General features: G+C 38.3%; 2 protein-coding genes across 10 annotated transcripts in view; both read right to left on the reverse strand.

Moving 5' to 3' along the window:
• Positions 1–1,733: 1,733 nt before the first annotated feature.
• cd79a (CD79a molecule, immunoglobulin-associated alpha) lies at positions 1,734–6,806 on the reverse strand. Its single transcript, XM_034697186.1, has 5 exons — positions 6,334–6,806; positions 4,515–4,844; positions 3,693–3,808; positions 3,042–3,104; positions 1,734–2,865 (listed from the first exon to the last, which is right to left on the reverse strand). Exons 1-5 carry the CDS (start codon positions 6,371–6,373, stop codon positions 2,737–2,739), a joined length of 678 nt encoding a protein of 225 aa, XP_034553077.1. The 5' UTR covers positions 6,374–6,806; the 3' UTR covers positions 1,734–2,736.
• A 962-nt stretch (positions 6,807–7,768) lies between these two features.
• The window catches only part of arhgef1b (Rho guanine nucleotide exchange factor (GEF) 1b), a 55,330-nt gene continuing 46,543 nt past the window's right edge, over positions 7,769–16,555 (reverse strand). For 8 of the 9 annotated variants that reach the window (XM_034697182.1, XM_034697178.1, XM_034697184.1 and 5 more), the window contains 12 exons: positions 16,259–16,359; positions 15,995–16,069; positions 15,836–15,911; positions 13,166–13,333; positions 12,989–13,076; positions 12,780–12,887; positions 12,521–12,573; positions 12,292–12,435; positions 12,065–12,190; positions 11,702–11,886; positions 10,931–11,035; positions 7,769–10,787 (listed from right to left, as the gene is read on the reverse strand). In XM_034697182.1, the coding sequence (XP_034553073.1) occupies positions 10,961–11,035; positions 11,702–11,886; positions 12,065–12,190; positions 12,292–12,435; positions 12,521–12,573; positions 12,780–12,887; positions 12,989–13,076; positions 13,166–13,333; positions 15,836–15,911; positions 15,995–16,069; positions 16,259–16,359 (1,199 nt within the window). In that variant the 3' untranslated portion in view covers positions 7,769–10,787; positions 10,931–10,960. The remainder of the gene's footprint in view (positions 10,788–10,930; positions 11,036–11,701; positions 11,887–12,064; positions 12,191–12,291; positions 12,436–12,520; positions 12,574–12,779; positions 12,888–12,988; positions 13,077–13,165; positions 13,334–15,835; positions 15,912–15,994; positions 16,070–16,258; positions 16,360–16,555) is intronic. The other variant, XM_034697179.1, reaches the window with a different exon arrangement.

The following is a 16,555-nucleotide window of genomic DNA, read 5'->3' on the forward strand; positions in this document are numbered from 1 at the left end:
CTGCCCGGAGCGTGGAGGCCACGCCCACTCCAAACATGGAATGTAGTGTATGGCTGCGTCATTGTCCAGTAGCCAATTGCGACACGAGTAATCCACAAGGGTCCGCCTCCCTGCTTCGGTTTTACAGTTTGGCAAAACATGTGAGTCCTTGTTCATTCACCCAGAGTTCAGGGTTATAAACAGTGGTGGACAAAGTACTCAGCTTCATTACTTAAAAGCACTATGAGGAGTTTTTCACCAGCTGAGAAAAAGACTGAAACCAACTCTGAGGCCTCTTTATGACCTTCAAAAGCAAACAAAACCATAAACAACAATACTGATACCTTCTCTGTTGTCATTTTTAATGCCTTAAACCACTCAGAGGGGGTAGGTGTCAGACCACATGATTGACATTTGGCTTTAGAAACATCCTTTTTCGTCTGTTTTCATGGCAAACAATCACATTGAGTGATACATCTGGCTGTACAACAGGGTGAGGTTTTTGTTGAAAACACTACTTTTGCATGTACAGAACAAGAGATAAGAGGTATCACTTTGTCCACAACGGGGCGCCAAAATTGATATAAATCAAAAGTTCCTCACAGCAGCTTTAAGTCAAAGTATAGATCCTCCATGTCAAATATGAATCCAATACAAGTGAAAGTTGCTCTGTCAGATTATTGCTGATGACATTATAATGCATATTACATTATATTATATAATTATCTTGCTATATTATATTAGTATTACATTATTATTGTTTATTACAACTTATGGTCATATTATATACCCATATTTATTTATTATATTGCTTAATCTGTCATTACCAACCATAATCACACTATGTCAACCTGTCACTACTGAAAACATTTTAATACTGTATTTATCTAAATTCCATTAGTAACATTGTATATATCTAAATTGTATTCTATCTTTATTTATCTATTTTTATTTTATCATTATTTTATTTTTTATTCACTGATTTTATTTTTCTAATTGGAACTTTTTCTTGATTGTACTTATGTCTGGGTTGCTGCAACAACTGAAAACTTTGTATTTTCACAAAGCATGAGTGCAGTCAAGACTACAAAGGAGAACATTCTGTTACATTATGTTTATTTAGAAACCATTACTTGAAATATCTGAAAACTATACCATGGAATAAAAACTAAGTTACTCCAAGCACAGATCACCCTATGTTCATCTGGAATTTAACAAATCTTATGTAGCTCGATACGATACGTATCATTCTTCATTTCAAAAACCTCTTACACGGGCTGAAGATATGGCCATGGGTGCTCAGGTGGAGAATTATAGCCATCATTACCACCCATAAATGAACTGCCTGATCTGAGTGAAATTTGCTCTGTGTTTGCTCCACGTTCAATCGTGGAGACGCACAATATACAGGCACAGTTAAACCACTGAGACAAACAGAACTACTCAAACACATTTTACTGTCTTAGGGATCAGATTTCAGAAAAGAGAAGGAAATTCATGAGCTGACTTCAAAGCAAAAGTAGTGAGTAACTAGAGCACTAATAGAAATGTAGTGGAGTAAAAAGTACAATAATTGTCTTCTGAATGTAGTGGAGTAAAAATAATAAGTATCCTCCAAAAAGAATACTCAAGTAAAGTACAGATACTCAAAAAATGTACTTAAGCACAGTACTCAAGTACATTTAACTCTGTTACTGTCCACCACTGGTTATAAATAATGGTTATCAAGACACTGTTTGGGGGCATTTGTAAGGTTTTACTGTTAAAAGAAAACTTTATTCTTTGATCACACAAGCAACAAAATTATTACAGACCTTAAAGTTGTTCTGTAAAAAAATGAAATAATTATAAAAATCAAATACATATTTCAATGCAGTTTAAAAAAGTGGGAAACAATGAAAGCAACATAAACCGCCATCTGAAAATTCCTGGCTAAAAGACCTAATTTCCTTCCTCTATTTAGAGAAAATTAAGTTTAGTTCTAGAGGTTGTTCAGATCATTTTAAAAAGACCTGGGGTCCTTTGCTGTCATTTGTAAATTCTATACCCTCTCTTGAGGACTAATGTAATAAATGTTTCATAGGCCAAGTTGCAAAAATTCATGACAAGATTTTGTTTGTTAGAAATAATTTTGATTGTAGTTTATTTTTATTATTTTCTTATTTACATTTTTTATATGTATACTTTTTATTTTTATTTGTATTTATTTTTATTTAATTTTATGTATCACATCTTCTTTCTAATTCATGAGTCCTTCCAGTTTTCTTATTTCTAAACACATTGGATTGGACTCTAGTAGTTGTCATTGTACTATGTGTTCTTTTTTGTCTGTGAAAATATAAAACTGGGTAACATGCACTTTTTGATTGATGTGTACAGCAGAAAAACCTAATACAAATATATTATAAAGAAAAAAAGTGGGAAAATCAAACTTCACTTGAAACTCTTCTGGAACAACAAACGATGTTTCTAGTATGTGGAGCTGGAGCTTTTTAAACAAAGCATGTTATATACAGATGAGTGCATCACAAACACACACACAAAGATACACACACACACACATACAAGTCTTCTCTGTGAAATGATGTGGAGTGAAAGGCCTTGTTGTTTCAGTATCTTCTTTGTATATCTTTTCATGTTGTGCTTGTTAAACTGCATAGGCTACATAACTGCAAGTCATGATTTGTGTAGAAAAAAGCGGAAATTTCAAAGCACACACTTAATTCAATATCAAATATTTTGTATCCCCCCCCTCCTCTAAGGTTTCTCCAGCTGGATCTCCTCCTCCTCTTCCTGCATAGGGGTGCACACATCCTCATACTGCCCATGTGCCTGGGAGCGTTCGATCTGATCATATGTGGTGCAACAATCCTCCAGATTCAGCCCCTGTGGTGTGTGAGATAAGACCACCACAAAAATCAATGACAGAAATCCATTGATTAGTTGAACAACATGTTCATTCATACATATCAATGCTCCCTCTTTCAAAAACGCGAATTTTAATTCTTATATGCTCATGATCATGTGCGTTACACTCATGTGACTCAATCCTCAAAGTTCACCTGATAGATGTTTTCCTCTTCCTTCCTCTCTTTCTTCTTCTCCAGCTCACTTATTCTCTTTGACTGTGAGGGACAAGCAGATGTATGTTATGCTGCAGAATGGAGAAACTTCCCATGAAAGAAGAGCATGAAACACCAAGTAAAATGTCTCTTTAAGAATTAGAACAGAGTGAGTATAGGATAGGCGTATAATATAATTTCTGCTCTGTTGACATAAGGAATGAGTCAATACAATTATTGAGAAATCAATCATGATTTTAGATCGGTGCTTGGGGTCAGTGTTTGCTGACAAATCAGTGTATGTGAATGTACAGTCGGTCTTTTACTGCATTAAAAACAGACATGACTCTATAGTGGAAGATAGATAGATAGATAGATAGATAGATAGATAGATAGATAGATAGATAGATAGATAGATAGATAGATAGATAGATAGATAGATAGATAGATAGATAGATACTTTATTAATCATTTGGGAAGGTTCCCTCAGGAAATTCAGATTCCAGCAGCAGGTAATACCAAAGGACAGAAAAAACAGCACGCAGATACAAAAGATAAAAATAAATAAATAAATAAATAAAAACAGCAAAAACAAAAAAGGAAATCACTCCATCGGCTAAAACCATTATCTGTAATATCTGTAATTCTGACCTGGAAGAGAAGAGTGGCAGCAGGCAGAATCACACACAGGAACAGCAGCACTCCCTCAGCTGTCAGGATCTTGTTTTTGGTGCTCTCCTTGATGTCTATCGCCTTCCCCAGGGGCTCTGAGTATGCACAAAAATAAATCTTAAATTTAAATACAGGCTCTCATTGTGAAGGAAGTGAGCATGAACATTTTAAAGACAATGGGCTGTTTAAAAAAAATTAGGCTAACTACATAATTACTTAACAAGCTTACTTTGTCTTTTATTACAAGATTGACTGTTTCGTTATATAACTGCACAAAGAAAATAGTTACCATATAGAAAACTGTTTTACAGTTTCTATATATAGAGAGATTAAACAGCTGATGTTATTTTCGGGTAAGTATGATGGTGTTCTTGTGATCTAGTGCAGGTTATCTAAGATGTAATCCCCAAAGGAGTAAAGTGGTTGTTTTACATTCCTGCCATCTGTATTTGATGTAGATTATGACGTTAAAAGGCATTGCAGTGTGACAAACACCTCTGCATGTAAGCTTGGGTGCAACTTGACCTAATACTGGTGCTATTTAAAGTAAATGAAAGGGCAGACTGTAATGAGACCATCCTAATGATATCAAGATTAACAAAGCTGCCATATATAAGGCTGCTGCCACTCACCAGCTCAGCTAGATGACAGTTAACAAGATTTATAGCTTATGAGGTGTAAGCAGTGCTTAGAGCTCACTTGACTCCATTTCTCTGTTAAACACACACACATACTAGCTTTTGGTACTAGTTTGTCCTACAGATAGGTCTCCTCCACTACTACACACACTCAAACACTTACTGAAGACGTGTAGGTAGGTGCCATATGTGAAGACTTTACTCTCTATCAGCCAACACTGATAAAAGCCAGAGTCACTCGGTTGGACTGAGAGGAAGTTCAGGATGCCACAAAATGGTTTGTTGTTTTTTGTATCAACAGTCAAAAAGTCTGTAAGATTCACTTCATGAGGACCTATGACTGTGCTGTCCACTTCAACATGTTTGAACCATTTGAAACTCTTTTGCTCCATTGTTTTGGTGTAGCAGCACTCCAGGACAGCCATTCGTCCTTGCTGCACGCTCAAGAAGGGTCTGTCTGCCTCTAAAATCAGCTCAGCCTGAGCGATCACAACTGTGGAAGGAACAGCAAGTATCACATGGTTTAAAGTTATGTAATCATAAAAGGCAAATAACATACTACAATAACTTGGATTTACACTGGACAAATTAGGCTGAAAAAGTTAAAAAATATGATCAAGGTTAGGATTAAGTGCACAAACCCAATTGCCAAAAAAGTTGGGTCATTGTACAACATGTTGTTAAAAACAGATTTTGTTGGTTTACAAATCATATAAACCTTATTCAACTGAAAGTACTGCAAAGAACACATTTCAAATGTTGCAACTAAAAAATGGTTTGTTTTATGAAAAATAAATGCTCATTTTAAATTTGATGCCAGCAATACCTTTAAAAAATATTGGAGGGGAAAACGAAAGACTGAAAAATATGTGTAATAAAATGGGAGCATAACATAGAATACAAATTTTATCATCTAGAGTAACATTGTTTAAGATTCAGAGAATCTACAAAAACGACTGTACAAAAGTGACAAAGCTGAAAATTAACACTGGATGGCCCTCAGGCGGCACTGCACTATAAACAGACATGACTCTATAGTGGTAATCACTGCATGGGGTCGAAATTTCTCTCAAAAACCATTATTTGTGAATAGTTTGTCACTGCATTCACAAATGCAGGTTAAAAATACCATGCAAAAAAAAAAAACATTTCCAAACATAATTCAGAAATGCTAGCAACGTCTCTGGTCCCGAGCTCATTTCAGATGGACTGAGACTAAGTGGAAAACTGTCCTGGGTACAGAGAGACCTTGCATATTTCAGCAAGACAATGCCAAATCACATCCTGCATGTATTATAATACAAGGCCCTGAAGTAGATGAGTCTGGGTTCTAAATATGCCTGCCTCCAGTCCCGACTTGCACCCATTAAAAACATTTGGCACATTATGAACCGAGAAATACAAAGAGACCCCACACTGTTGAGCAGATAACATCCAATATCACAAATCAACAGGAAACTAACCAGAAACTGGTCTCTTCAGCTCCCAAACATGTACAGGGTGTTGTTAAAAGAAGAGGCGATGAAACAGAGGGGTAAACATAGCCGTGTCCCAACTGTTCTGAAACTGGCATCAAAATTTAAATGAGGCAATTGTCTTTGCACTACTTTCAATTAAATCTAGGATTAAAATGATTTGAAACCATCCAAATCTGTTCTCATTAACATTTTACACAGCATCTCAACTTTTTGCAGAATTATGCTTGTACATCATATCTAAGCAGAGTGGAGCAAGAAAGTAACATGACACCATCGCCACCTGTTCTGACAGGAGATGTGGTTCACTGAAGCAGAACTTGATGTCAAAAAGGATTCAATTTAAAGTGTAAATATATCAAGCTTTAATGTATAAACTCAGAGAAATTCTAGTAATCTCCATTACAAAGAGGCTAATTGCATCAACATAAGCTAAAAATGTTGAATAGTTCATAGTAAAATTAGCATTTTGGATAATAATGTGTATTATAAATTGATTTGACTCACCAACAAAGATGCAAAGAAGTACGTTAGTAACTGTTCCCATAGTTTCAAAATGCTCAGTCAGGAGATTGAAAATAAAAAGTGACTCAAATAATGTAGATGGAATTCCTCATGGAGCACAGGTCCCAGTTTTAGTCGTTATTGCACTAACACTCTACTCTTTTGCTTTTGTCTCTGTCAGGATTTATGCTTGAATGGATTTGAAACCTCCCACATTTGCATGAAGTTAATGCTGAATGCATTCAGAGACTATGTTTATGCCTTCATGAGGAACATTATGGTTACTCCATGAGCAAAGACACATTCTCTATATTTTTATATAAACACCTAACAACATGAATAGGAGGAATAAAGATCAGAGCTAAATCAAGAAACTAAGACACCATCTGTCTCCTACATACAATGCTGTTTTGAATTCTCTGTCAAAACCGTCAAAACAAGTAAGACCATATTCACACCAGAGACCATGTGACTCTAACGACTCACAGCTGACCCATCACCCTAACGACTGTCAGGAACTAGACTAACTCAACTCAACTCAACTTTATTTATATAGCACCTTTTATACATAAAAAAATGCAGCCCAAAGTGCTTCACAGAATAACAGAGACAGAAAACAACAGCAATGGTACAATTATAAAAGGCATGATTATAAATAAAATACTTAAAAATAAAAGGAAATCAATACAGTAAAATTAATAAAATAAGAAAGAGTGGAAAGAAAAGTTAAAAATAAGGTAGAGTTAACAAGATCAGGTGAACACAAGAAATAAATAGATAAATAAATAATATTTTTTTTATAAATAAGTTAAATAAATGTTAAAACAATGATTAAAATAATAATGCTTAAACTAATTAAAATAATAAAAATAATAAATCATAATAATGTAGTCCAGGGCTAAAAATAAACTACTGCAAATTAAAAGCTACATTAAAAAGGTAAGTCTTAAGTTTACTTTTAAAAACACCCAGAGAGCTCGCCGTTCCAATGTCCAGAGGCAAAGAGTTCCACAGCTTCAGGGCATACAAACAGAAAGCTCTCTGGCCGGTGGTTGTGTGAAACAAACGAGGAACAATTAAAAGGGAAGCATTTGAGGACCTCAGTGATCGGGCTGGAACATAAACTGACAGGAGATCAGTGATGTATGGAGGAGCAAGGCTGTTAAGAGACCCTACTTAGGACCCTTTGTGACTCCTGGACACACCCACGACTGTTAGTGGCTTATATCTTTGAGCTCTTCCCCAGTCTGGTCAGAACTGAAGAAGCCTTCCGGAGGAGAGGTGAAACGTCTTCAAGAATTTCTACCAGTCCAGTTGCCTTACGGATCAAGGTTTGCGTTACCATGACCTGGATGACTGAGAACATTCACAGACCCAACATCGTTAGCCTTTAAATTACTGAAGGTGGGCTTATGAATGGATAAAATGACAAACAAGATTTTATTTTCCCAATTTATTAAAAAATTGAAGGATTAAAAAACAAACGTACCAAATTTCCTGAAGTATACATCATTAAAGAGCCTCTTACACAATAAAAATCAAAAGCCAAATACACAGTATAATTCTTGCATATCCATTGTTTATAGAGAGACATAATGGCAAAAATAGAAGTGTCCTTTCTGAGTTGGTAGAGGGTTTGAATCCTATTGCTGTGATGGATGTGGACACAAAAAAAAACAGAACCTTATGGCAACGTCACAACACTTTGATTAGGCCATTTCTGTCATATTCAGTCCTCCATGAAAAACATTTTGACCAAAACATCTGGGATTGTGTTTGCAGATTCAGGAGCCCTTATGCAGACTGACGGAGAAGGCACCACTCTATAAATACACTCTTTTCCAAACACCTTGGTATTTTCTTTATAAAAGTAATGAGGAAAAGCATCTGGGGGGAAATCAGCAAGAAGTGCCTGTTGTCATTTCCACAATGAGATGTTGTGTGTTTTTAAAATCCCGATATGAGATGCTCTCCTTAAATCTATCCCATTACGTCGCTTGTTAGCCACAGTACACACCAGGGTTTACACTGCAAAATAGACACCAAAACATAAGCCACACTTACAATATTTGCATAACTATTCATTTCATTCATGTATAGACATTGTTACAGACAAGCCCTGTCTCTCTCATGGTAATGTTCAAATGCATAGTACATAATTACACTAGCTTGGTGGAAGACGGTAACATAAATCTCTGCGGCCCGTTCGAAAGAAATCAAATGAAATACACAACAAAATATGGACTGTGAAGAAGGAGGAGGTGATCATGCTATCACAAATGAGGGCGTTATGAAGATGTGTGTAGCTGACAAGCAAAATAAACACAAACAGGGGAGCTAATTTATGCTTTTTCTACAATTTGTTTTCCTTCAAGGTTACATTTATTTACAATTTCTAAGAAACAGACATGGCAGCAATGCACAAACACAGACATAATTTAACAACTTGTGACATCTAAATGAATAATGGAAGCATTATTTGCATAATTTCTCATTGAGGTTTCATTAGGGTCAAAGGGGTGTGTGTGTGGTAACAATGATGAGAATGCATATCAGGAAGTGATCATGATTACAGTACTGCTGAAAGGAATCATGGAATGAGACTGCAGTTTTCCTTCCTCCACATTTTCCTTTGTGCCCTTGTCTGGCTTCCCTGTCTGTAGTCTTGTCCTTGATTTCTGCTTTAACACTCCTTTTTCCAGGTCAAAACAGTCAGTGCCAGCTTACGTTACACTTATTATCCAAAACAGACAACTTTTGTTATTATTATTGTTGTTTTTTTGCTAGTTAAAGTCAATGAAAAGCAAGCAGAAAATCAGAACAACAGATCTGGTTTTGTTTTGGTCATACGGCTTACAGTCTTACAGTCTTAATCTCTGTACTTTCTTTATCAATGAGCTGAACCGGGTGATTCTATCAACAACAAATGCACTATTCTTTTCACCACTTTTTGAAATCCCTTCACTTCATATACCACATGTAGGATTCTGGGGCGTCCGACAGCACTGTGTGAATACACAGATGAAGCCTTTAAGAAAATAACAGCTGGTATGAGGATCTTTGTTTTGTCTTTGGTCCTGTGTGCACAGACACAGTTTTTCAACCACTCAGAAATCACATAACCATAATTAAAGTACAATCAACTGCTGAATAAAATACAAAAACATAGCTCAACTGTTACACAGGGGAAGATAATAGTTTGTTACCAATAACAAGTCACTCTAATGTCATATGATATAGTTTATAACCTCGTCTGATGTCTGTTGTTTGGATCAGGAGCTGTGAACTTGGGAGACCTGTGGGACCTTCGTGAGCACTAATGTGACACTGGGCTTTCAGTGTATCTAACTGTTATATGTGTGTGTGAGTGTGTGTTTGTGTTTTAACATCTTCTCCAGTACAGTGAGTGCAAATCCTAATCTCATCATGACTCCTCCTCACTACAAATGAACCAAAGCAACATCAACCTTCCTCTGAACTCACTCCTCATCCCTTCATCTTCCCTCTCTACCTCCACCTTTCATACACATTCTCAGCTAACCATCTGTCATTTATGTTTCTCCTACCTCACGTCTCTGTTTCACTTTGGCCCAGTGCTGTAACAGTTCCACTCAGGAGAGGCAACACGTTGACCCAACAGAACTCAGAGGAATAAATAAAAGCAAGTAAATACAAATCTCCAGAATAAACAGCATGATTACCTACAGTGCCACTATTCATAAATGTTTCTAAGTGACCTAATAACAATAAGAACCCTCCAAGAAGCAGTTAAAAACTTTGTAACACACATACACACACGGTCTTGAATGCAATCTTCTAAATAATGCAGGCTGCCTACATGAAGCCCGAACTGTACTGAATCGAGAGCAAACATAATAAATGTTGCAAAAACAGTGTGGGTTCAACTTGTTTGGTTAGAACAAAGTGCATCTCTGTGGTGCTTTGGCATAGGTGAGAAATAACACTATATATCAGCAGTAGTATTTCAATATATCTTCAAACGCTACACTGGCCCCTTAAGGCTCTATCTGCTTACAGAGGATTCCTCTGTTATGTACATCTGCTTTTGGCAATAAAGTCAATTCTTCAGTAGCCTGCATGGTGTGCGTATGTGTGTTACAGCAGATCACAATCATTACAGTTGTTAGGCAGCATCCCTCTCACAGCAACATATTGCTTTGTTTTTGTTTGTTTTTTTGGCACCTCTCTCCGCAAAAAGCAACCCCCCACTCAAAAGTAGGAGGTCCCGTTTTTATGTATACCTCTCTATCTATAGCATGCACGCAATCATATGCAACTTACACCTGCACACACCTCCCCATGTTCCATCACTGAACCACTGCACTGTGCACAAAGCCGCCCTAAGGTGGCAAGAGGTCCAGGCATGAGGGTTTAGGAATTTTCCAGGTGAGCCACTGAAAGGAAGTCTTGCACTTCAAACCAGCACCAGTAAAAATCTGAACAAAGGAGGAGAAAAGCGTAATGTTAGTTTCCTCAATGGACTTATTTCACATACTCCCATGATACAGAATGATAACCAGATGTATCTGCTCAAGTTTCACTGGAGTGTCACTTTAAATTTCTACATCAGTGCTCTCACCTGAAGGCCAGCAGGTGGCGTGATGGTGTCTTACTGGAAGTTTCTCCACTCCAGAGAGAATGTGGAAAGGGCCTCCTGCAGTCTGTGGTGCTCCTCCTCTACAGTCTGCAACACACAAAATCAATATCACCTTAGGAACCGAGGACAGACACCCGCATCCCCCTAGCTCTCACTTAAACACACACGCACACACACGCACGCACGCACACACACACACACACACACACACACACACACACACACACACACACACACACACACACACACACACACACACACACACACACACACACACACACACACACACACACACACACACACACACACACACACACACACACACACACACACACACACACACACACTTCTACCTCCTCTTTTTAACATCCTCTCTTCGTCTCCCTCGCTGCTTCTCTGACACATCCCATTGCAAGTGCTGGACATAATAGCCATTTTCAGAGAAGTCCAATTTCACAAAGCAATTTTGAGCCAAGCAATAACAGCAGTGGTTAAATGGTTTTCTATTCTCTAGTTTCTCTTTTGTGCCATTTTGGCCCCATTTGTCCAAACTACACCACAGCTCGCTCCTTACTTAAGTTATCCTCAGTGAAATCCTCCATGTTCGACTGTGTGTCTCTTTTCAGTCGGCTCCCATCTTTTGTTATGTCTCTCATCTTTATCCTCCCCTGTCATACTATCTGCTCCCTGCTACATTTGCTCTATATTCTCATCTCTCTCTCCCTCTGTCCCTCTCTGTTCACCTCCCCTCACCTGTAGGCTTTTTATTTTTTCCTGCAGACTGTCGATCCTCCTGCACACTTCCTCCATCGTCCCCTGGGACAGCACCAGGGGTGCGCTGATGTTCCTCTCCTCCTCTCCTCTCATCGCTGCACCTTCTCCTTCGCAGGAGTTCTCGTTCTCCTCCTCCACTACACTGTCAGTGGTCCGGCTGTCTTCTGCGGAAGAACAAAATTCATTTAGACATGTCCTGAGTCAGTTTCATTTTAAATTATGTGAAAGTCAGACCAATAGATATGATGTTGAACATCATATGTTGTTGCCGCTTGATCATCACATCTGCCTTTGTAAGAAATAATAAAAACAAAACCAGACCCCTAACTTCACAACTCCTACCTGTTGACCGACAGCGATCTGATTCTTGGCTGGGCCTCTCTGATTGGTCCTCTCCGTTTTCTGCATCCAGCTGCGAGTCTTCTGATAGGCTGATACTGCCGATCAGCAGCCTTTTGAGCGACATCACTAACGAGGAGGAAACGTGTTAGTTTTATTAAAAAGATAAGGAAGGTGCTGTGAAAAAAAAACAATGAAGGAATTCAAGTAAGCACAAGAACTCCATTCACCTTCATCCAGAGCGCCGGTTGCCACCTTCACCTGTTCACTGTTAGTGTGGCCTATCAAGTCAAAGCCTTTGTCTGACAGGAAATCAATCAGTTGGTGTGGGTGGTCTGCAGGTTTGTCATCTGTCAGGCTGTCTTTATCTCTATCTGAAGACAGAAACGCAGCTTCAGTTTGGCTCAAGCTTTTAAAAATGTGAAAAACAACAATGATGATGAAGCACTGCAATCTCACCACTGCTGCTTTTTGGACCTCCATTCTCAGTCGGGCTCAAAGGGGCTGTCAGTCTGAAGGACAGAAAATGACAAAAGGAATAAGATGGATAAACTTTAACACACAATAATACAGCTTCTCTACACACACACACACACACACACACACACACACACACACACACACACACACACACACACACACACACACACACACACACACACACACACACACACACACACACACACACACACACACACACACACAAAGTGGTACATACGAGGAGGGACTGAAGGGAGCTCCTGCAGCTCCAAGAGGCAACGGCAACCTCATGGGCGCTCCGCTCTTCTTCAGATCATCCACTGCTTCTTTAATCACTTCAGTCCAGCTGCAAACACACACACACACAAATCAAACAACTCTTCCTGCGCTTACTCTCTGGAAAGAAAAACATGATTCATTGTGTTTTGGTTCTTTCCTGACACATACATCTTTTTTTCTCCAAGAGACTGAGTCACCAGTTCATAGATCTGAGCGCCGCTGTCCCAGGTAAATATGACATAGAAGGCCTTTCGATCTGACAAGAGAAAAAACAACAGGAGGTTGAACAATCGATCCAAACAATGGAAGTGACGGTGTTTATCTGCAGGGTTACTTTGAGCTGACCTGTGGCCACATCCCGAAGGAAGACTGAGTCCAACTTGATGATGGGGCTCAGCATTTGCTTGCCCTCCTGAACAGCGATGTTGCTTTTACTCTGGCATTTGAGGACCATTTTGTCGTCTTGCCTCTGCAGCAGCACGAGCAGGTCCCCGAGCAACACGCACTGCACCTCTGAGAGACAGAGAGGAAGAGGAGTGAGGGAGAGGGAAGGATAGCAGAGGACAGAGATAAAGAGGTTTTCTCCTATTTGTTGCTCTTAGTTTCATTTCAAGTATAGCTTTATTACTTTAGATTGTCTTTTAGATTAATTATTCATGCATTCTTATAATATAAAAAGTAGTTTTTCTTCATATGTCTGATAAATATGTGTATCAGTTGATTCAGATGGCAAACAGCTGCAGAGGAGTTTCCTCATCTTTAAATAAATAAAGTGAAGAGAATTTAAATGAAGCTCAGATAAGAGGAATTCATTCAAGTGGGTAGAAAAACAGAAGTGAATAAGACAGAGAGATCTCATAAAAAGTCCCGCACTGCAGCTGTTTCTTTTTTTTATAGCAAACTCTAAACTATACATTCAAAAAAGGGAAATGAAAACAGAAACACTGATAACAAATGCCTCAATGCCCTAAAATACAGGTTGATAAAGGTTGAAGTGAGGTTTTTGGCTTGTGGGAGAACATGCAAAGTGTATTTAAGCAAATTTGAAATAATTCTACAAAACGTCTTCCTGCAGAAGAAGAAGAAGAAATCATCCCAGGTAGTTTTCATGCATAGTCACTAGGAGTGACCCCCAAATAGTCGAATATTCAACGATTCGGTCTGAAGAGCCTTAGTCGACTGCCAAACTCATAGTCGAACATTTGCATGAAGAGGACCATTCCATTCAAACTATGGGGGCGCTCAATGTCTAATTTTATATCCTTTCCTGTTTTCAGTATAAACCATGTCTCATATATCCTATTTTGATATACACTACCGGTCAAAAGCTTTAGAACACCCCAATTTCTCCACTTTTTTTTATTGAAATCCAAGCAGTTCACGTCCATTGAATAGCTTTAAATGGTACAAAGGTAAGTGGTGAACTGCCAGAGGTAAAAAAAGAAAGGGTAAGATTATCCAAAACTGAAAAAAGAATGTAAATTTCAGAATAATACAAAAAGGCCTTTTTCAGGGAACAAGAAATTGGTTGCTGTTCTGCAGCAATTGAGGTTAGTCAAGCCTTGAACGTTGGTGCTACCAATTCTTACAGGTGTCCCAACTTTCCTTGATTACTTCCAACCCCCTGTGTCTGCATAAAAGTAGTGTTGGAACACACTGTGGTATCATACCCTCATGAGCAATATTTGAACAGTCTTGTACTCCAGAAAGTAATGTGTTGCTTAATAAATGGCAAAAAAAAGGTGCCAAAGGTGGCTACTTCAATGAGTCAAAAGTTTAGACTACATTTTGGTTTATGAATTGATTACATGATTTACTTTTGAAATTCAATTGTTTAATTGTTTGATGTTTTCATTTCAGAGCACAATAAGACATTGAACTGCATAATTTTCAATAAAAAAATTGAAAAATTGGGGTGTTCTAAAACTTTTGACCGGTAGTGTAAATACAAACTTATAAATACTTAATTCTGGAAATATCTTTTGAAGTGTTACATCTCCTTAAGGTGGTAATTAAATCTCTCCTGGTAATTAAAGGTGGACTGTCCCATTTAGTGGGACCTGTAGAGCAGCGATACCTCAGCTGGTCTTTAAATCTGTTTAGGTTCATGGCAGCTTTAAAATGTCAGATAAAATAAACTTCAGATGATCCTGGAAAAAAGTGATGAAGATGAGGAGCGGCTTCATGAAGAGGGCTGTGAGATCAGGGAGCTGTCTTATTGTCAACAAAGCAAGGAGCGCACTTCTGCCCGTAAACACGTTGTTTTTTTCTTGTAAAGCCTCGAGTGGACAAAGACACAGTGACAGACTCTTTTAAAAGGTACCGCTAAGGGATTTAAAAACCCTTTAGCTGGTTCAGGTTTGATTTTGAACATTATAGAAATGTTAACCTCAAGTTAGACAAACTACCCTCCGCAGCGCTGGTCTCTGCAGAGTGAACAATATTTAAATATCTCTCGATGTCCTACCTTTTTGACGTTTAAGCCATGATTAACATATTCAGGACGTTTTTTCCTTACCAATATAATGATATGTTTTTGTTTATTTTCATGGATGAATAGAATTTAAACATTATGATGTGCGTTCAGGTGTTACGACTTGTGATTTCAGTCGTTATTAATTTAATTTGCAGACACTGAAACATTGTTCAGATAAATCATGTGCAGTGCTCTGAGCTCATAATGTCTATTTTTACATGTTTATTTTATAATGTCACATTTTTTATGTTTAACGGACGGTGGCCTCATGAGTTTTTTCTCGTTCATCACCTCTTTGTTTTTGCGTGCAATAGATTAAAAAAATAAAAGTTTTATACCTATCTACTCTTGTGTCTCTTTCACTTTGAGTTATGAGCCTCTTAATTGTAAATGGTTATGTGTATTATCGTCATATGGTCACCATAATGCAGACTTTGGGGTCAGTGAAGAAAAAAAACAAACATTTGATGATTCGTCGACTATGGCAAGAATCAGATTCGGGGTCATCCCTAATAGTCACAATATACACATCTGTTTACCAATTGTTTTCTCCTTTGTGACTCTCCAGGTCAGAGGGCCTTCATACAGCATCTTCTTCTGGGTCAGGTCAATGAACTAGAGGAGACAGAATATTTCTAGTAAAAGAACAAAAACTGTGCAAAAGTATGGGCAAACAAACTTTGTAGAAAGACCTTCACCTTATATTCAGTGTAAAGCTCATTACTCGGTTTGAGCCCTGATGTGTCCAATCTGCGCTGGTAGTCCTTCAGAGTCTGAGAACAGAGGGTGAGAAAGGTGGGGGGGGGGAGGGGTCAGAAAGAGGACAAGACAGCACAGCTCTGAAGCAGAAGTAGTCTAACAAGCAGAGACCTTCAGAGGCCTCAAAATGAATTCAGCAGACTCCAATCGGTGCTCAATCACCACATAACAGTGTGCCGAGTGATGGATTGTGTGTTTCTCACCAATAGGTTCTCCATCTCTTTGACCTCCTCGTTGACATGGTTGAGGATCTTTTTGCAGCACTCTGCGCTCTGCTTGATCCTCTCTTTCTCCACCACGTCCTCTGTGGAGAGACAGAAAACACAGAGGTTAGGAAAATACAGCTTTCACAGCTGGGTCCAAACAAAAGCCATAAATCATGAACGTACAAGGATCTGGGACGGACAGTCATTGATTGTTAAAGTGTTTTGTTGGTGTGCTGTAAAGCTTGTTGGAAAACATTAACTACATGTATCCTGTGTTCTGATATAGATAAACTT

This window comes from Notolabrus celidotus, chromosome 12, assembly GCF_009762535.1.
Source record: "Notolabrus celidotus isolate fNotCel1 chromosome 12, fNotCel1.pri, whole genome shotgun sequence".
Taxonomy (NCBI): Eukaryota; Metazoa; Chordata; class Actinopteri; order Labriformes; family Labridae; genus Notolabrus; species Notolabrus celidotus.